Source organism: Podarcis filfolensis (assembly GCF_964270895.1).
Source record: "Podarcis filfolensis genome assembly, chromosome: 5".
Classification (NCBI taxonomy): Eukaryota; Metazoa; Chordata; class Lepidosauria; order Squamata; family Lacertidae; genus Podarcis; species Podarcis filfolensis.
Window position 1 is genome coordinate 34,958,288 of NC_139608.1, and position 21,737 is coordinate 34,980,024.

The window sequence follows — 21,737 nt, forward strand, 5'->3', positions numbered from 1 at the left end:
GAGTATTCTCATTTTGACTCAAGAAAACCACCATTTTATAGTTCAAATCAGGGGAAAATAAATACAGTACAGTGGTACCTTGGGTTACATACGCTTCAGGTTAAATACGCTTCAGGCTACAGACTCCACTAATCCAGAAATAGAACCTCGGGTTAAGAACTTTGCTTCAGGATGAGAACAGAAATCGTGCTCTGGTGGTGCGGTGCCAGCGGGAGGCCCCATTAGCTAAAGTGGTGCTTCAGGTTAAGAACAGTTTAGGTTAAGAACGGACCCCCAGAATGAATTAAGTACGTAACCAGAGGTGCCACTGTAAATGGACAAAAGTACAAAGATTCACTAAATGTTTAGGGGTATGTGTACCCCTAGGGGACGCAGGTGGCGCTGTGGGTTAAACCACAGAGCCTAGGACTTGCTGATCAGAAGGTCGGCGGTTCGAATCCCCACAATGGGGTAAGCTCCCATTGCTCAGTCCCAGCTCCTGCCAACCTAGCAGTTCGAAAGCACGTCAAAGTGCAAGTAGATAAATAGGTACCACTCTGGTGGGAAGGTACATAAACGGCGTTTACGTGTGCTGCTCTGGTTCGCCAGAAGTAGCTTAGTCATGCTGGCCACAGGACCTGGAAGCTGTACACTGGCTCCCTTGGCCTATAGAGTGAGATGAGCACCGCAACCCCAGAGTCAGCCACGACTGGACCTAATGGTCAGGGGTCCCTTTACCTTTACCTTATGTGTACCCCTGCATACTCCCAGAAAAAAACCACTGGGCATATCTAAATAGGAATGTCTTCAGCAAGTGCCAAAAAGAATACAGTGAAGGCGCCTGACTGGTATCACTAGGCAGGGGGTTCTGAAGTGTTGGCGCTGCTACAATTATTTTCTACAATTCTGTCTTACCTCCAAGCAACTTGGGCAGACCCTGGGAAGTAGCTAGATCAGACTGAGAAGGAATGGCTTGGGCCAACTGTTAACTTCAAATGTTTAGCTTATTTTTTTATTTTCATCTAGTGGTAGGAAAAGCTATGTTTGTGTAAGCCAGCACTAGCTACCAAGCCAGAGTAGCCACTCTCTTTTAACTCCCTCATTGGCAACAGTTTCTCCTTATCCTGCCTTGAAAGTTGCACAAACACAAATCACTGGAGCAGGTATGGGTAGCAAGGTGCATCATCTACAGATACTAGGAAGGGAATGTTCCAAAAATGCTGAAGGTATTTTGCTTTGCTCTCATTTTTCCATTAGACACAAGATTTATAAACCTTTCCAGTAAAACTGATGTGCATTCCAGTGAAGGGTGTAAAATATCTTAAAGATTCATCATGATGTACACGTCTGTGTATGTAATCTAAGATTCCACCCACCCACCCAACGAAAATATATTTATGGATTACACCAAACAAATGTAAATAGAAGATAGAGACCTGGCCAGAAAAGGTATTCTTTACTACATATACATATAGTATAATTAAAGTGAAAAATGTTGCTAGACAAGATGAGCTCATAGCAGAGGAAGAATGTGAACATTTGACAAGTAAGAAGGGTGCAATCAGGAACTTGATTAATTGCTTATTAGTAAAACTGTTAAGAAATATGCAGCTCATGCATAAAACCTGACTGAGTCCATTGAAGCTTTAGTGAATGTGTCTAGGACTGCAGCCTTAATTACTAATAGCTGAGCTGGAGCTCTAGCCTGAGGCTATGTATACATTACCAGTTTAAAATGCAGCAAGGATGTCTGCCCCTGCTGTGTTTCAAATTGCACTTGCCCATCGTTGTACGCAGGGGTGCCCACTTGAATACAATATTGGAGAGGGCAGGTAAGCCCCTCCTTGCACAATGGATTACAAGGCATGGCACACACACACCATTTTAATGGCAATGCCCATCAACTTTTTTGGGGGGGACTGGCCCCTCAAATTTTATGGATGGGGAGGCTGAAGGGACCTCGGCCCCTAGGAGTTGGCTCCTGTGGTTGTACATACCAGGACAGCTGGATGTGTTTCCAAATAGCTCAGTCGGTAGAGCATGATACTCTTAATATCAGGTTCATGGGTCTGAGCCCCACATTGGGCAAAAGATTGGGTGTTCGACTAGATGGCCCTCTTGGATCCTCCCAAGTCTACAATTCTATGATTCTATGATTCTAAGTCGCCCTTTGTCTATCCACACCAGTGGGAAGAAAGGGGGTGTGGATGTCTTCATATAGCTTGGGTTTCCAAATCATATTAAAGCTGATTTGGGAGAAAACATGTCAAAATGCAGCATTTCTCAATGACGTACAGGATAGATGTGGGTCATGGCTAACATAATGTGCACATGGTTTCACAAACCAGTGGTGGGAGTGTGCTGGATGTAGAGTAAACGAGAGTGTGCACATAGCCTTAGTTTTGAATTCCAGGGGAAACAGGATAGCTTGTTGTAAAACTATCCTATGGTACCTTAAAGTCTGACAAATGTTTTGTGGCAAATTTATTGGACAATATTTTGTGTCCTGCTCATCAAACACAGGGAATCGTATAAAACTGAGCTTTACTTGCACTGAGTTGCTGACCTGTGGATGACTCTCCTGCATTTATGGATTCAACCTTGCTTCCTGTCCATTTTTTTGTGTGTCTCATATGCTGGTCAGATCCTAAAACACCAAAAGCAAATGATACGCTTTGCTACAGCTGCACTGGCTTCATAATGTGTCATATGTTTTGCATAGGAAGACAGGATGGAAATACACTAAATGTTCCTTAATTTATCCAAATGCAGTAGCACTTAATGTGATGAGAAATCAAACATGTTGTTTGCTGGGAATGTAAAAGCTGATATATAGTGATGACAACATTCTAGATCACTGCATGCATCTAACAAGGTGGACTCCAGATGACAAATGTTTATGCTGCAATAAACTCAGTCTTAATGTAGCGCAGAATTATTTATTGGGATTGCTAATTAGCAAGGACTGCATTAATTCTCTCTACCCACAGTTGTGTTTCAAGACGTAATAATAGTCCTGGAGATCAGAACTTAAATTATGTTGAATTATTTAACTGGTGTATCTTACTCTTAAACAAAATCCATACAGCCTTGAAATTTAAGTTGTTTCCAGACAAAGGGCTCCTAGCTCTCCTAAGTCACAGCTCTTCCACTGTAAGCAGAGCAGCAACTGACAGTCTACAGTAACAGGAATTATGTTACAGGGAACCAGGCAGAGGGCTTTCTCTGTAGTGGTGCTTGCCCTGTGGAACACCCTCCCACCAGATTTCAAGGAAATAAACAACTACCTGGCTTTTAGAAGAGATCTGAAGGCAGCTCTGTTTAGGGAAGTTTTTAATGTTTGATGTTTTGGAAGCCACCCCGAGTAGCTGAGGAGGCCCGGCCACATGGATGGGTATAAGTAATAAGTTGTTGTTGTTAACTTTTATTTCTGTGTCTACACCACTGTGTTTTGTCCACACTAGTGGGTGTGGCAGAGCTGTGTGGGTTTGGAAAGGGCCATTCACTGAAGCAGAAAATTTTAAATAATTTTCATTCCCTCTTATCAAGCTTATTTTTAAAATCAATACCAGCCTATCCTGCAGCACAGAAGAAGGAGATTGGAATGGGGAGTTGAATATTTTTGGGCAAATTTAAATAAAACCAAAATGGGAGGAGGGGGTTGGAGAAGCTTCAGGAGCAAAAGGTTTCACTGAGAGGGCTGAATTAGTTAAATTAGTTGCAGCTGTGCAGCAATGGCATTCCAACACTTTCCATCTAGGGAAGGTGGAGAGCAAAAGCAAAAGGCTCTTACCAGTCACTAAATGGGCATTCCTGCCACTCCTTTCTATTTGTTTTCCATGATGAGTACCTGGCATATGGGAGAGACTCCTTTGCTTAACATAGGCAGAGAGAAGACCAAGTGGTAGAATGGGGGGTGGGGGGTGGAAGGCAAAATGGATTGATGTAGCCTATGGGCATGAGGGAAGTTACGCTGTCCTGCATACTTATGTTGAGAGTCAGTTTAGAAATACTATTAAGCTGTGTATCTGACGAAGTGTGCATGCACACGAAAGCTCATACCAAGAACTAACTTAGTTGGTCTTTAAGGTGCTACTGGAAAGAAAAAAATTTTTTGTTTTGACTATGGCAGACCAACACGGCTACCTATCTGTAACTGTATTAAGCGAGAGAGACAGTATTCCGTAAAGTTGCATCTCCCAACCCTAACTATGGAATATGTTTATTTGTACTGTCCTTATTTCCTAAGGCTGCAGTGTGCAATTAATTACATTATTATTACCATGGGATCAACCTTCCCGCCCAACAGTGGGGAGAGAAGTTCTCCCGCTTTCTCCTTCGCCGGGCCCGGTGAAACAGTTCGGCTTCCCGCGTCCCTTTGGTTTCCGCGGCAACCCCGGGCCGCGTTCTGTTTCCATGGCGACAAGAGGTACTCGGCGTCCCCGTTGTCTTAGCAACCGCGGCCGGGCCCCGCCGCGTGCGTCCTCCATTCCTGAAGGCGGCGGAGAAGGTTCCGCAGGGAGTCGCCGGCACTGCAGGCCTGCAAAGTCTTTCTCCAGGGAGCGGGCTTCCGACCCGCGGGTGCACCGTTCCCTCTTATTTTGCAAGTCCCGAGAAGAGCCACTCGGCCTCTCTGGCTGGTCCTTGCCTTGCTTTGAGCGATGAGCGAGAGCAGCGAGGAGAAGCCAAGTCTGAGGCTGGAGGCTGCAATCCAGGTTGGTGAGTGAGTGGCTCGCTTTCTCATACTTCTCCTGCGGCTAAGTTCAGAGCAAGTAATTAAAACGCACTGCCTCCGCCCCCTCGCACATGATGCTCCCGCTTTGCAGCGCGGAACTGACGAGCCAGAAAAGGATAGAATTGCATTCCCTTCGAGGGGTGGGGGCAGAAGCCAGGTTTCCAACTTCGGAAGTAAAATGGCGAAATAAAAAATATTTCGCGTCTGCTTCCCTTTCATGTCGCTGATCTGGACAGTATTTAGTTTCTGGATGTCTACAGAGAAGATGATATGGATTAAAACCTCTGTGATCTCTTGATATGATGTGCAAATACGTGTAGCAGTCTTGGACAGTGGGGCCCAGGGTCATATTGCCAACCGGTGAAACTCAGAACAGAAATCCCAGAATCAGAGTTGGAAGGGACCCTGAGGATCATCTAGTCCAACCCCCAGCAATACTCATTGAGTGACCTCGGGCCAGTCACTGTTTCTCAAACTCACAGTGTGGTTGTGAGAATAGTATTAGAGGAAGGGCTATTACAGTGTATTAGAGCACAGGCTTCGCTTGCAAATGGTCCCATGTTTGCTCTCCAATGTCTCCACCTGGGGTGGGGGCAACACTGTCATGAAACCCTGGAGACCTGCTGCTGGTCAGTGCAGAGGGTACCAACTGGGATTGACTTGGTATGAGGCAGCATTCTGTGTTCATGGGAGTAGGTTGAGTACTGTGTTACAACTGGGCTATAAAGTATTTGTGCCAGCAAAGTTTATCAAGCATTAAATCAGACAGGGCTTCTATAAACCGTGGGACCATACAGAGACTGGTTTTGCAGCACGACCCAGAAGCAGCCAGTTTAGCAGAGTAGCTTTTTTTGTCTCATCTCAAACCCTTAGCATTCTAAGGAGAGCTGTTATATGTTTGTTTGGATCTGCATTTTGCTGCAAGTAGAATTTCTCTGAAGATTTTGAAAATATGGACTATTAAAACCCATGTTTGAAGTCTTTCTGTGTTTGGCTTCTGCTCTGTTCTTCATGGCATCCGTGGATGACTGTGGTATCCAGGGCTAGTGGACTGTTGTCTTACCTGGGCTGAAGCTGTTTTGTGACAAATGTAGTTGTTGCCATGTTAAGTGACAGTAGAGGGCAGTAAGGTTTCAGAAATGAGAGTAAGGAACAAACAACTAGGCTAGAGGATGTGTGAGCGTAACCCAACAGGAAAATAGATTTACAGCCCTATCCTACGCATTCACTCCGAAGTCTTGTTGAGTTTAATGAGACTTATTCCCAAGGAAGTACTCATAGGGCTGCAGTGGTAAACTGGACTTAACACTGTGCAAACATCTATTGATTTCAGAGCTGCTGTTCATTGGATTGAATTCCAGTGGGGAGCACAGAACTAGCCTACCATAAAACTGTCAATATTGTAATGCTTTGATGCTTCTATGCAGCTTTTATCCACCCCAGCCATGCTCTCCTATCTGTCCCAGCTAGATGGGAGTTATAGTCCTAAACATCTGGAAGTCACCAGGTAGGCAAAGGAAGGGCTGGCATAATATTTCATGGGCCAGGGTCTACTTAGTCGTGTCTTTATAAGGGTGTCTTTATAAGGGTAAAGAGACCTCTGACCATTAGGTCCAGTCGTGACCAACTCTGGGGTTGCGGCGCTCATCTCGCTTTATTGGCCGAGGGAGCCGGCGTACAGCTTCCAGGACATGTGGCCAGCATGACTAAGCCACTTCTGGCGAACCAGAGCAGCGCACAGAAACGCCGTTTACCTTCCCGCCGGAGCGGTACCTATTTATCTACTTGCACTCTGACGTGCTTTCGAACTGCTAGGTTGGCAGGAGCAGGGACCAAGCAACGGGAGCTCACCCCGTCGTGGGGATTCGAACCGCCGACCTTCTGATCGGCAAGTCCTAGGCTCTGTGGTTTAACCCATAGCACCACCCGCGTCCCAGGGTCTACTTAGTCGTGTCTTTATGGCAGCATGATACTTTCTTGTTTTTGTTAAAACAGACTAACATGGCCACCCCTTCTATAAATCATAAGTGTAGAAAAAACCAGAGGCTTTTCTCTTGGGTATAGTCGGCCATTTGGTGCCAAAGAAGGACAGAACTTTTTTTATGTATGCTACAACAGCAGCAAGAATACTTATAGCAAAGCACTGGAAGACTCAAGATTTACCCACTCTGGAAGAATGGCAGATGAAGTTGATTGACTGTATGGGACTGGCAGAAATGACCGGCAGAATCCGCGACCAGGGAGAAAAGTCAGCAGAAGAAGATTGGAAGAAATTTAAGGAATATCTACAGAAATATTATAAAATTAATGAACTTTGAAAAGATGTTGGTTTGAACTTTGGTGGTCTCTAGCTGTTATGATAAAGATAATGGGGATTATAATTGTTTTTGTTATTAAATTTAAAAAAGTTGAGTGGAAAATAAGGTGATATTCTAAAAGGAATGTTAAGAGATTAGGATTTGCTGAATTAACAAATTGAACTAGAGAACAAGAAGGGGAGGTATGAGGAAGTCAAAGAATCATGTGATTGAAAAACTGTTATTGAAACTGAATTGTTTTTAATATTTTTCTTTTTCTTTTTCTTTTTGTGTTTATATAAAATTGGAAAATTTAATAAATATTCATTTAAAAAAAAAATATAAATCATAAGTGTAGAAAGTAGCCTGGCACAAACCACTCCAGCAGAGGGATGGTAAATTACCATGAAGTAGGAGCCAGGGAAGGAGATTGTGACTGGTTCAAGGGCTTCATGTGAGGTTGCACTGCCTTACAGAGTAAGGCCAATCATCTCATTCTCTTACACTTATCACTTCATGTCTGTAAATTGGAATAGTACAAGGATTTCCAATAAGGAGCCAATCTTCTTCACATTTTCTTATTTAGCATGAAGTGGAAGAGGTCTAGTCCCTGCTCTCCTGCATTTCTTTTTTTTTTTTAAATAAATTTTTATTAGAGTTTTACAAGAGAAAAGAGTAAAGATTTACAGAATAAAAAAAGAAAAACCACAGATAAAAATAGACAATACAAAAAAACACACTAAAAACAGCTAATTAAGAAAAAAAAATTAAAAAAAATAAAACAAATCCATTTTTCTCAAGATCCTCAGAGTCATATGCTTGTAACCTTGACCTCCTCACACCTCCCCCTTTTGTGTTCCCATTTACATACTTAATTCAGCAAATTCTTACCCTTTTTTCAAATATCTTAACTTTGTGTCATAACATATTATACCCCAATATTTTCAACCATTTATCAATACATTTTTTACATAATCTTATTAGCTTTTGTCACTAGTTACCACTTATTACCAATCCAAGCATAATTTTAACATTCATTAATTTTACAGTATTTCCAAAGATAGTCTTTAAATTTCTTCCAGTCTTCTTCCACCAACTCTTCTCCCAGGTCTCGGATTCTGCCAGTCATTTCCGCCAATTCCATATAGTCCATCAGCTTCATCTGCCACTCTTCCAGGGTGGGTAGCTCTTGTGTCTTCCAATACTTTGCGATGAGAATTCTTGCTGCTGTTGTTGCATACATAAAGAAAGTTCTGTCCTTCTTTGGCACCAATTGGCCGACCATGCCCAAGAGAAAGGCCTCTGGCTTCTTAAGGAATGTATATTTAAGTACTTTTTTCATTTCGTTATAAATCATCTCCCAGAAAGCCTTAATCTTTGGGCACGTCCACCAAAGGTGAAAGAATGTTCCTTCATTTTCTTTACACTTCCAACATTTACTATCGGGCAAATGATAGATTTTTGCAAGCTTGACTGGTGTCATGTACCACCTGTATATCATTTTCATAATATTCTCTCTTAGGGCATTACATGCCGTAAATTTCATACCTGTGGTCCACAACTGTTCCCAGTCAGCAAACATAATGTTATGACCAACATCTTGTGCCCATTTAATCATAGCAGATTTAACTGTTTCATCCTGCGTGTTCCATTTTAGCAGCAAGTTATACATTCTTGAAAGTATCTTAGTTTTGGGTTCTAACAATTCAGTTTCCAATTTTGATTTTTCCACCTGGAAACCTATTTTTTTATCCAAATTATAGGCCTCTCTTATTTGAAAATAATGCAGCCAATCTCGCACCTTGTCTTTTAATTTCTCAAAGCTCTGCAATTTCAATTTATCTCCTTCTTGTTCCAATATTTCCCAATATTTCGGCCATTTGGCCTCCATATTGGACTTTTTCAGTGCCTTTGCTTCCATTGGTGACAACCACCTTGGGGTTTTATTCTCCAGTAAGTCTTTATATCTTAACCAAACATTAAACAATGCTTTCCTGACAATATGGTTTTTGAATGCTTTATGAGCTTTAACCTTGTCGTACCACAAATATGCATGCCATCCAAAAACGTTATTGAAACCTTCTAAGTCCAAAATGTCTGTGTTCTCAAGAAGTAGCCATTCTTTCAGCCAACAAAATGCGGCCGATTCATAATAAAGTTTCAGGTCTGGCAGGGCAAATCCACCTCTTTCTTTAGCATCAGTTAGTATTTTAAATTTTATTCTGGGCTTCTTGCCCTGCCAGACAAATCTAGAAATGTCTCTCTGCCACTTCTTGAAACAGTCCATTTTGTCCAAAATTTGCAGAGATTGAAACAAAAATAACATCTTTGGCAATACATTCATCTTAATAGCCGCAATTCTACCCAACAAGGAAAGCTTCAGATTTGACCATATCTCTAAATCTTTCTTCACTTCCAACCAACATTTCTCATAGTTATCTTTAAATAAATTTAAGTTCTTAGCAGTCATATTAACCCCCAAATATTTAACTTTCTTTACTATTGTTAGGCCTGTCTCCTTCTGAAACCTCTCTCCTGCTCTCCTGCATTTCGTGTTTTCATTCATTAAGTTGAAGTAGCTTTGTTTTGAGCCTTTCTTGTGCTGTGTGTGTTAACGTCTGTGTAATGTGAAAGGGCATTCTGCTCATCGTGGGTTTTCCATTCACAATGCCCAACCTGGTTAGAGCAAGAGCTTCATGCCCCCAAATACCCTTCATATAGGAAAACGTGAACAGCTTTCCTACAATTGGCTTTTCCACATTGTGCTTCATGGATTTTTGAGCATTGCTTGAAATGAGATGGAATTGATGCTGTTGAAATGATCACACTTGTCCTTCGCCCTGCGGCATGAGCTACAAGGGGATTGTCAACTTACTACAGGCCTTGACACCTTTCAGGAGACCATTTTGTACTTGCATTGCATGTTGGTTGTTTGTGTTTCACTACTCTTCTTTGTGAATGGGCAAAGTCAGCTAACATGCAGATGCCTCACCAATGGCTGCTCTTTCCACAGCTGCCACAGCTGTGCTGACATCACCAGCTGCAGAGGGAGTAGCTATCTCCATGGGTCCTATTCAGAGACTCCATGCTACAGCTGCAACTCATTACCCAGGCAAAGTGTTTTAATCAATGCCTTTGCTGATTGGTGGCCTGAATGTTACAACTCTGCTGAACTGGAATTTCTGCTAGTCTTGCAGTTTTCATACTCACATGTGGCATCTGTTGTTTTAAAAGGCCAAGATGCTTAAATTGTTTAGGGGAGAATGGATAAGTTGTTGAAGGGACAAGATCACTTTACAAAAGCATATTCCCCTCAGGTTTTTCTTTTAACCCATTATTAGCAGTCCTAGGTATAGCATAAAACCTACATAGCACCCAGTAGAACATTGGTGAGACATCTGTGATCCTCCAAATGTGGTTAGACTACAAGCCCCAACTCCTCTGACCATTGTCCATGCTGGCTGGGACTGATGGGAACTGGAGTCCAACAGCTCAAAGGTTTCCCACCACTGTAGCAGAGCCTAATCTAACTGAAACAATCAGGGATTTGGCTCTTTGCTCCTAGTCTTCACCAGGCAGCATATGTTATGTCTGAGCAAATCTCGGTGTCTTTGTATGTTTCTCTGTGTGATTTCCATTTGCATTTGTCTGATATGCCATGTGTGGTCTGTGCAGTGATCTGATTTTTTTAAAATAGGAATTTGTTATTGCAAAATAGTATCATTTGTATTTGAGTTTTAGAAGTAGAATGTTTTCAATCTCTAAAAATGGTTGTAAAAGGTAAAGGGACCCCTGACCATTAGGTCCAGTCATGACCGACTCTGGGGTTGCGGCGCTCATCTCGCTTTATTGGCCAAGAGAGCCAGCGTACAGCTTCCGGGTCATGTGGCCAGCATGACGAAGCCACTTCTGGCGAACCAGAGCAGCGCACAGAAATGCAGTTTGCCTTCCCACTGGAGTGGTACCTATTTATCTACTTGCACTTTGATGTGCTTTCAAACTGCTAGGTTGGCAGGAGCAGGGTCCGAGCAACAGCAGCTCACCCTGTCACGGGGATTCGAACCGCCAACCTTCTGATTGGCAAGTCCTAGGCTCTGTGGCTCTTCTTGGACTTCATTGTGATTTTGTATGCCCAAGGTTAATTGCTTAAGTTGTAGCTGCGAGGGCCAGTTCTCATCTATTTTCGTGGATAGACATATTGCTTTAACTGCACACAACTGGTCCTTCAGATGCTTATGCAATATACTTGCTATTTTCTTTTCTTCCCTCTACAAACTAGGCTGCCCACCAAAATGCTTGGGTAATTATAGTGCTGTGCCAAAATATTCTCTCATGTTTTTCCCCCAACCAAAATTATTGGAAAGGAGAGGTTTTTTGGGTAAAATTCTTGTGGGTGGGGTGCAGGTCTTTTTTTGCCATGCTTACTTTACTTTTGAAGTGGCTAATTTATGCTTGGTGGGTGACCTTTTTTCTCCATTCTACAAAACATCTCCTCAGTGGTCTGCCCTTTGCCCTCTGCCACTTATTCAATCAAAGCCCAGGGGAAGAAATCATGAGGTAACTCCTCCTATGGGATTTTTTCAAATAAGGAAGTGCAGCCAGCCAATGGGGTTGCAGAGATCCCTGAGGAAGGTTTACAGGAAAGAAAAGATCACATACTACCCTTGGCCACCTTGCAGAAATAATATGAGAGCTCCTAATCTCTCCTGCATCCACCAAAACTTTAAAGTGCCCTAAGAATAGTAGTCTACAGTAGTGCTTTGGTTCTCAAACTTAATCCATTCTGGAAGTCTGTTCCGAAACCAAAGTGTTCCAAAACCAAGGCGCGCTTTCCCATAGAAAGTAATGCAAAATGGATCAATCTGTTCCAGACTTTTAAAAGCAACTCCTAAAACAGCAATTTAACATGAATTCTACTAGGTAATGAGACCATTGATCCATAAAATGAAAGCAATAAGCAATGTTCTTCAGTCACACAATCAATCAATAGCTGAACTGGCTGGCTTCCACACAGTCGCAAAAACAAAAAAAAAGAGGCACAAAAACAAAAACTTAAAATAAATAGCAAAAACAGACAGACCTCAGCATAACACTCAAAACGGAAGCGTGGCACTCAAAATGGAAGCGTAACACTCAAAATGCAGCATGTTCGACTTCCAAAAAAAGGTTCGCAAACCGGAACACTTCCAGGTTTGCAGTGTTTGGGTCCAAGTTGTTTGAATACCAAGGCATTTGAGAACCAAGGTACCACTGTACTTTGTCATAGTAGTAGTACTCAGGGTACATCTGCCCCAGTATCCCTTGGTACATTTCTTTCCACTTCAGTTTGTCTTGGTATTAATGTGCATGTGTTTCCCACATGTATACACTTCCTCATCTTCTAGTATTGCGTAGTTTAGGAAAAATATAATTTATGCAGTCTCAAGCATACAGGCGCATACACACACACACACACTTTCTGCAATGGGAGACAGGAATCTAACTTTTGAGATACAGTACTAATTTTGATCTAGATGAAGTTGTATATGATCCAAAAAAAACCCCACACTGAGAGATCAGCTGAAAATACTATGGGGATGTGCATGTGAGTGGCTTGCATTTAAAAAAGGGGGGGAGGATCCAATAGTGATGGAGGAGAAATTATGAAGAACATTGTGAGACATTTGTCAAAATATAAGCAAGAGATTTTACTGGATGGTTTTGCTGTCTTTATCTTTATAACTTCATGTGTATGTGTTTTGCGGGGGCATCCTGGGAAGCGGAGTACCATACTTTTCAGATACAATTGGAAACAAGATTTGGAACAAAGTGCCGATTGCAGCAGCCTCCTTATTTCAATGAGATTTGTTCGTAATTGATGAGGTACAGACGATAGAGGGCATTGTTGCTGTATTTTCTGTACGAAGTTTTAGCTCTGTTGGCATGGCAACAACTGTTTTTTTGTTTATTATTATGCTTCACATCTTCATGCAATATGTCTTTCTTGTTCTGTGAGCACAAGGGAGCCCCAGTAATGACTGGGCCCAGCAATAAAACATTGAGAAGATAAGCAGGCAAGCGAATTAGCCACCTGTGTGGGTTTGACAACAGGGTGAGAAGGACAAAAAAGTAAAGATGTTCCCACCCGACACAATTCAAAATCACCTCAGAATCAAACTTTACAACCACCTAATAGGCGTAAGCCCTGGTGGCTTCTGGCACAAATTAAGTTCAGATCTCAGATCTACCTATTATTTACATGCACTGTATATTTGTGAATAGCATCAGCCATGAGAAAATAATACCCTCCAACATTTTGCAGATGGAAATAGGGTGTCAGAACACCATTCTCAGTATCTTTAATACTAGTTTTAAATGGTGCTAGCAGTTCTAGTAGCATCAGCAGCAAAACATAAGGTCCAAGAGTAGGGTTGTAATTCCTGATGTCATTTCACTTAGTTCATTTCCCACAAAATTATTATGCTCATCTTGCATTGTGGCTCTTTCTCTTTCATAATTTCGATGCTCTTTTGTCCTTGCATGCTTCACCTGCATAAGATTTCGTAATGGTTTTCTGAAACTTTGACATGTACAGTGGTACCTCGGGTTACATACGCTTCAGGTTACATACGCTTCAGGTTACAGACTCCGCTAACCCAGAAATAGTACCTCAGGTTAAGAATTTTGCTTCAGGATGAGAACAGAAATCAGGCTCCGGCGGCGCGGTAGCAGTGGGAGGCCCCATTAGCTAAAGTGGTGCTTCAGGTTAAGAACAGTTTCAGGTTAAGAACACACCTCCGGAACAAATTAAGTACTTAAACCGAGGTACCACTGTATTTCATAACATGAATTCTGGCCATGTAACCAACAACATTGGTTTATGGAATTATACCGCAGGCATGTGATAAAGTGAAGCAGGATTTATTATCACAAAAAAGTTTTTAGAAATATTTTGAAAATAACACAGTGCAGGGCCTTGTAATCTTGTGTACCCTTGCAGAATCTTAACTTGCACTCACCTAGGTGAGGACACAAAGTAGGGAATTGTATTATATTGCATAAGCAATTTTGAAAATGCTTACTTTGTACATGAAGAGTGAGTGAGGAGGGGGAAATAATTTGTGCTGATATTTGAATTCCTGGACCTTCATAAGTTTAAAAGATTGGTATCATTGTATTTTTGGTTTTAGCTGAAGCTGAGTACATAGGCCAGCCTTGCAGATGTCCTTGCCTTTCTATTTTTATTGAGTTTATAACTTGTTGAAATGCGCTAAATGTCAATGAGATATAAAGAGATCACATTTTTTTACAGCAGTCTCTCTCTACACACCCCCACACACCTTCAAAGGTTTCTAGCTATGTGACAGCCATTCTTATACCTAAGTTTAGTTTTATGCTGATCTCAGAAAGTCCATCATAAAGAGGTAATCGCTTCCCAGGGCCCAGCAATGGCTAAATAAAACCTTACAAGCTTGCCAGCCAATGCTTAACTTCTGTGTGTATTTTAGAAACTGGAGGATACGGTGCTGCATCCCAGAGCGAGCAAAGATGACAAAGCATTGACCGTGCAAGGGGAAGGAGAGAGAGCTGAACCCACAACTGTCCCAGCTAGGATCCGACAGATCATCACACAGAGTCTGGCTGAGCCATCATCATCCCAAGGTGCTGTCTGGGACTTTGGCAGAGACATAGAGCAGAGACATCCCGAGGGTGGGGTTTTCAAAGCAAGAACAAATGCAGGAAATTAGGAGGTGGGGCTTTGAAGCTCCTAACATCCCCACATACCACACAGTGTTGGCTCGATGATGTTTCTGAAGACTTCCTCCTTGGAAGAAGTTGACAGAAAATTCAGTCCACTATCACCGTGCGTGTGGTAACAGCCTTTCCTCGCTTCCATTCCATGCAAAGCAGTCCATTGGACTCGTTCAGAGTACTGTGTAAAACTAGCAGCTTCTGTTCATGGTAAATGAATCCAATATTGTGTTTCTGACTGTGAGCAGGTAGCCTTTCCAGATGGAAGGGGGAAAGAGCAATCACCAGGGCCAGTCCTAATATTGGGCAGAGTGAGGGGAATGCCTGAGGCAGCAGACATAGAAAGGGCAGCAAATGGTTTTCTCTTGGGTACATGCACCTTGACTTTGCAGCTGGGGAGCATTTACTGTTCTGCCTCAAGCAGCAAAATGTCCTTGGCCAACCCTAGCCTATAGCAAGGGGAGAACAATGGTCCTAAGTCCAAGGGACATCCTTTCTTTGAGATGATTGCCCTTTTCTTTTATGTCCCCAAAAGACATTGTGGATTTCTCTCTCATTGCAAAAATAAATAAATTACAGTTGGGAAGAGTTCCTGAACCTTAGAGATTCTCAGCCGTAGCCACCAAGCAAAGACTGAGGGAGATAGTTTAGCTCAGGCTTCCAGAAGACAGTATAAAGTTGTTTGCCGTCATGTTACATTTGAGGATCAGAAGGATTAAGCAACCTGCCAAGCAACACTCAACGTGCCTGGACACGAGCTGGAAAATTAGCCCAAGCTTCTCAGTCCCCATATGGAAGATCATCATTATCCCTGTAACGATTGGGCATGGCTATCTTGCGGCCTGTGATTAATAGGCCCTTTCAAGGCAGCTTTCCATACAGCTTTGTAAACCCATGGCCACACTTTTGGCTAGACATCATCTGGCCCCAGAACCTGTTTTCAACACTAGAAAGCAGCCCTGGAACATACAGAGGGAGATAATGAATGCAGGTGTCTCTTGCTAAAGAACAGTCTTTAGTCCCTGGAACTCTTTTGAAACATTGGTACTTCCTTTTCATAGGTTGGCTCAAAGAATGGGCCCTGTCCCTTAAAAAGGGAGAAAGAATGCTGTGCTTTGCCATGTTAAAACATTAAACTTTTATTGGAAGATGCTTTAGCAAAATAAGGCAGATATCTTGTATCAAGTACTTGCTTGCAATCAGTTCTTAGTATTAATACATCCCTTTTGGATAACTTAAGTGCTTATGCTTTGAATCCCAAGGTTTTTGTACTAAGGGGTTAATCCATATACCTTGGTAGGGTGAACATCCTCAGTCTGTTCATAGGTTGCCTTTCCTGGAACTAGGAATGAAATTATCTGTCAATTTAAGTTCTCGCAGTTTCTAATTTTTCTAATCTTAAATTCATTCAGGCATCTGCGTGTGCATTCTCTTAATAAGCACATTTTTATAGGTAGTTTTGACTAATGTGCACATTTTTGCAAGCAATTTTTATACATGAATATATTTTTGTAAAAACATCACTTGGTTGGAGAACTCTATTGCAAAATTCAGATAAGTGCAAATTTAGAATGGTTGTGTTCCCATAGTGTTTCAAAAAGTGTGGATTTGGTAGATTCACCTTTCACTGTGAACTGAATTAAATATGTCCCTTCTTGCTACCTGCAGCCAACCTATTCCTTTTATTGCTGTTTCCAGCTTTGTCAGAAACAGCCTCTGCAGTCAATATGCAAGAAGAAAACCGCTTGTTGCAGAAGGAGCTCTCACGCCTTGAGGACCTGTTGGCACAAACTCGTGCGGAGAAGGATGAGCTGGCTAGCAAATACCATGCCGTTAGTGAGAGGGTAAGATCAACATTTGAAGAAACCCATCTTAAAAAAAACAAGCTACTTTTTGTATGGAACAATCTTGCAAAAACACAAATCCAGCTGAGAGCTCCGTCACAAAACAATTATCCATCATTCTCTCTTGCAGCTGGTGTAGATTGGCAGCTGAGGACATATTGACTGGCAACACAGAGAGAATTAAGATGGAGGGCTTACTCATAAGTTCAGATAAACCTTACACTGCCATGACTCTTGGTCATGCACACTTCCCCATGTGCTGGGCAGGTCCTGTGACATGACAATGTACAGCTTATGGACATTGGTTCCATTGTTTCATTTGGCTGCTCTCCCACAAGAACTTACATAGTAGGTTACAGTTTGCTTTACTCCTTGTAGTCCTGGCTGCCCTTCAATGCCATAAACATATCTTGAGACCTAGCAAAAGCAGTTTTAAAGAAGGAAGGGCATTCAGAATCTGTGGTCTACATCGCAAAAGTCAGGCTGTATATAGGACTATTGGAGCACCTCGCCATATTCTTTGCAAATGGTTATCAGTTTGGCTCCACTTTGAAGTCACTGGGCGCTCCTTCCAAATCAAAACACACATAGATAGTCATACACGATGACCACATGAGAGAAGGATTAAAAAAATAAATAAAGTGGGTCTAATATTACAGTTTGGGGTGAAAGGTGAGACTTGGATCTGAAAAGATTGAAAAATATATCTATCATTGAGCATCTAGGCTTTGTGGTGTTTTGGGCTCGTGTAAATCTTAGGAGCACCCAGGCAGAGTTTCGTAAGAAAGACATTCAATCAGGAAAAGATGAGCTTCTAGCAAAAGGACCTTATTTCTTTGCAGTAGTCTATGTTTTTTGATGGCTGGAAGCACCCCACCCATTTTCTATCAAGTTGCACTCCCCTTTTATAAGATAGTGGCTCCTGAATTCAAGTCCGCGCAAGTGCCATCTGGTTCAGTGTCATTCTCCAGCTGAAAGTAGAATACAGTACTGTAATAATATGTTATCTTGTAAGTAATTGAAGAGCACCTATGAAATAAATCAAAATAATGAGGAAGAGGGCCTGAATAGATAAACTAGACTGCTAGGTTGTCTTTCCCATACTACAGTATGGGAAAAGTAGTGTCTTTCCCATACTACAGTATGGGAAAAGTAGTGTACAGTACAGTGGCGTAAGCACACTATACCTAAGAATGAAAGGTTAACATAAGCATAATGTTTGGCCAGTATGTCTTCATTACTCAGATGCAGCTAATATGTTTTCAAAGTGTTTATTTGTGTGAAAGTAGACTCGGAAACAGAATGGCAGAGCAGCTGCTTTTAAACCCAACCAACCATCTAGCATTCTGCTGCAGCAGCGACCCTTTGAAGGAAAATTGCCAGGAATCACATTCTAGTGTGCAAATGTTGGGGGATTATGGTGCGCAGACACAGTCCATTGGTATCTCCTCAGGCGTGCTAGAGCGGACAGGATGTTGGCCCTGTTTTCACACACTGCTGCTTTCTGGAGTACGCAGTTGCAGGTGGTCATGGTGCTTAGCTGTTGTGGCCCCTTCCCCGGGAGAAACTGGTGCTTGGTTTGCTGCCTGGAGAACATAGGGCACATTCTTGGCTAGACAAAGGTTCCCATCCAGAGGAGCATAAATAATTATAAGTCCAAACAATCCCTGCCTCCAGTCCACATGACAGGCACGGAGATCCAGGCCTGACTCAGCATCAAGCCCTCCAAAAAGCTGTTCCAACAGACTGGGACCGCTGCCCTGCCCCCAGCTGCTTCTTTTTGCTGAATGGGAGCAATGGAATGAATGCTATTTGGGAGGCCGAAAGAAGCGGAATGAATGGGTGAGGTCTTGATTCATGTAGGGCAGGGATGGAGAACCTTTTTCTGACCAAGCGCCACATTTCCTCCTGAGTCGCCTTCTGTGGGCTGTGGGTCAGTGGTAGGTGGGTCCAGAGGAACAAGTGGGTAGAGAAACAAATGTAAATTTTACCTGTATATAGTAGGCTAGTCTTACGCAAACCCACACACCCTCCCTTCTCTGTCCTCCATCTAGGCAAGTAAGAGGCGTTGTCGGAGTTCAAGAACACAGTCCAGCCAAGCAAAAACAGTCAAGGGGGGTGCAGGGCAGGGCCAGTGAAGGATGTGCCATGGGAAATTGGGAGTCTACGAAGGGTGTGTGGCCTGGAAGAGTCCTGAGGGTCGCACAGAGTCCTGGAGGGTGACATGTCGCCCCCAGACCTGAGGTTCCCCACCCCTGCTGTAGTCGTTGTAAATTTTGCTAGGCAGAAGAATGAGCTGCATTTGAGTTGCATGAGGAAGCTTTTGCCACCATTTGCTTTGAGGTTCTAACTACCAACTCATAAATATATTCGAGCAGGTGTATTTCTGCATGTAGTGCAAAGTGCAGGATTGTGTGAGACCTAGTATCTAGGGCACTATTTGACCTGAATAATCCTATGCATGTTTATAATTTAGTTCCAGTGTGTCTAGTGGGACTTAATCTCCTGTACGTCTGTTTAGTGTTGCAGCTTAAGGCTGCTATCCTGTACACATTTACCTGGGCATAAGTCTCAGTGAGACTGACTTTTCAGGAAATATGCATAGGATTGTGCTGTAATAGTCTCAAGTTTCATTTTTTTCAAAGCTTGTTTTATCGCCCTTTAGATGTCAAGAGACTCTACAAAATGAGCCAGCAGTGTCTACAGAAAGATTCTGTGCCCATCACCACTATATTTCCTTCCCTTAAGGCCTTTAGTAATGTTCTTGTTAGGTACACTGACCTTTCAGCTTCTCTGTAAGTCTCTTCCTCCTGTTCAACCTCCCCCTGCCAAAGATCTAAATTTGTAACCAGCCTTAGCCAATTTGAAACTGCAGGATTTCAGCCGCATTACAGTCTGAAAGGAAGAGAGAAAGAAGATCATGCAAATTCAGTGATTCATATTTGCATGAATTCTCATTACATTTGCGAAATGTAGGCATGAAGATTTTGAGTATTTGGGATGTTGAATGTATATTTCAGAGAAAGGGAGTTTCTGTTGTCCAGAGGTCCAGGAACAGCTGGGAGCCATGCTGGAAACCCTGAATTCTGCAAAGCTAGAGCTCATTTTCAAACACAGATTTATTTATTTTCCATTCATTTGGTTGCATACTGCCACATTGCTCTTGTATGACATCTAAGGAGCCAGGCATTGGTTCCTTGCTGTTCTGCTCCTGACCCTTGCTCTGCCATTTGGATCAGGGAGGGTGTTTGCTTTTGTAGCTGGAGCTCCGAGGAGAGGAGGAAGGAAGCACAATGTTCCTGCAGATGAGACAGCAGTTCAAAGAGGATGAGAAGGCATACAAGCGCAAGCTGCAAGCCTACCAGGATGGGCAGCAGCGCCAGGCTCAGCTAGTGCAGAAGATGCAGAACAAGGTGGGTGGCATTACCTTGCACAGGCACTACCTTTCATGAATGGGAAGATGGTGGGGTCTCACAGATGGATTCCATAAAGACTCAGCAGTGGGGCTTGCTGCAGAAGTTCTCCATTAGGTTTGTTGGTCCTGTCTTGTTGATTTAGAAAGCATGCTCCTTGTACCTGCCTAGCATTTTCTGTTCCATGCGTTCTGTAGGGACCAGTTCTCACAGGTGATGAGAACAGCACACCAGGCCTTTTTATGAGACTACAAGAAGAAAGAAGCCCCCACCAACCAGCAGTTTCAGTTGTTTCCATGTGGATCCATTGGCAAACATAGCATTAGACGGCATCTTAGGTTCTTAAGAAGTCCTTCCCTTGATTTGTCCAAAGCTCTGGGGAGGAGCTTTGGGTATTTTTTAAACAGGGGTGCAGGCAGAGTTCCAGGTCCCTCTATTCAGCCCTTAAGACTCTTCCGAGGCCACACTCTCTCTATCCAGACTATACTCCTCAATGGCTCTGCTGCATGCCCTTCTGGAGTGCTTTTACTTAACAGGCGTGTGGCCTCTTGCTTGTCTGGACTGAGGTCAGAGAGGGTGGGGGCAGGAGGAGGAAACATCTGCATATGTATGACAAGAATGCAGACCACTCTTTACCTAAGGCAGTCTTAAGTGCAGTCTTAAGTGACCATCCTGTCAGCACAAGGATAGACACTTAGAATCATGGCATTGCAGAATCGGAAGGGACCTCAAGGTTCATCTGCTCCAACCCCCTACAATGCAATGGGACTTTCCTCTTTTTCTTTTCTCCAACCTACACCCCTCTAAATCTATTTTGACAGTCCCCCACCCCTACCCCGTAACCCTCTGGTGCAAATTTGGGGAGGGGACACATGGGGGAAGTTCCATGGGGCAAGCATAAATCCTTGCGCTGATGTGATGGTTTCATAGCAGTGCCTTGCTGCTTCTATTCCCTGGCGTAGATGCTGCAGTACAAGAAAAGATGTGGGGAGCTGGAGCAACAACTGCTGGAGAAAACCTCCGAGTGTGAGCATCAGAAACAGATGGTGCGCATGGCTTTTCTCATGCTATAAATGATCGTGATGAAGCATGTGGCAGCCTGACTGTTAGCACTGTGGGCAATTTGTAGATCACTGTCCCCTCACGCCATGCACCTTTAATTGGAGCGAGCGCTTGGCAGACAGCCTAATGACATACATGGTACAAGTAGTCTTTGTGTAGTTCATATCATTTAAAGACTCCCACTGGTTTTCTGAATGTCCAGTTTGGTGGTGTTTTGTGTGTGTAAAGTACGGGCCATATAGGCAACCAGTGGAGTACTTTTATTTTATGAAGGACGTTCTGGGTACAAAGCCTTTTTCACAACAGGGTAATAATATTATATAAGGCTAAAGCCTGTGGGGTTTAGAGGGGATTATAATTCACAGAGGGGAACCTATGCATGACTACAATTATATGTGAGAAGCCCAAACATGGAGCAGTTCTTAAAAGGCAATTATCGCCGCGCTTTAACTAGAGATCCCTAGTGCCTCACAGTGCAATTTGAGCAGGAGAAGGTGCAGAAAGGGGCAACCAAAATGATCATGTAGTTGAAGCAACTTCCCTGCAATGAAAGGTTACCACATTTGGGGCTTTTGTAGTTCAGGAAAAAGGTGACCAGGGCAGGGGAACATGACATGCTGGTGTGGAAAAAAGGATAGAAAGTCTTCCCATCCACATCTAGCCTGTTGCCATCATA

General features: G+C 42.9%; 1 protein-coding gene across 9 annotated transcripts in view; it reads left to right on the forward strand.

Annotated features, from left to right (window-relative positions):
• Positions 1-4,444: 4,444 nt before the first annotated feature.
• Positions 4,445-21,737, forward strand: part of CROCC2 (ciliary rootlet coiled-coil, rootletin family member 2) — an 89,393-nt gene continuing 72,100 nt past the window's right edge. For 2 of the 9 annotated variants that reach the window (XM_083613660.1, XM_083613661.1), the window contains exons 1-4: positions 4,452-4,694; positions 14,499-14,652; positions 16,441-16,586; positions 20,962-21,045. In XM_083613660.1, the coding sequence (XP_083469786.1) occupies positions 4,641-4,694; positions 14,499-14,652; positions 16,441-16,586; positions 20,962-21,045 (438 nt within the window). In that variant the 5' untranslated portion in view covers positions 4,452-4,640. Of the gene's footprint in view, positions 4,699-14,498; positions 14,653-16,440; positions 16,587-19,846; positions 20,000-20,961; positions 21,046-21,737 lie in introns of all 9 variants that reach the window. The other 7 variants (XM_083613657.1, XM_083613658.1, XM_083613662.1 and 4 more) reach the window with 7 other exon arrangements.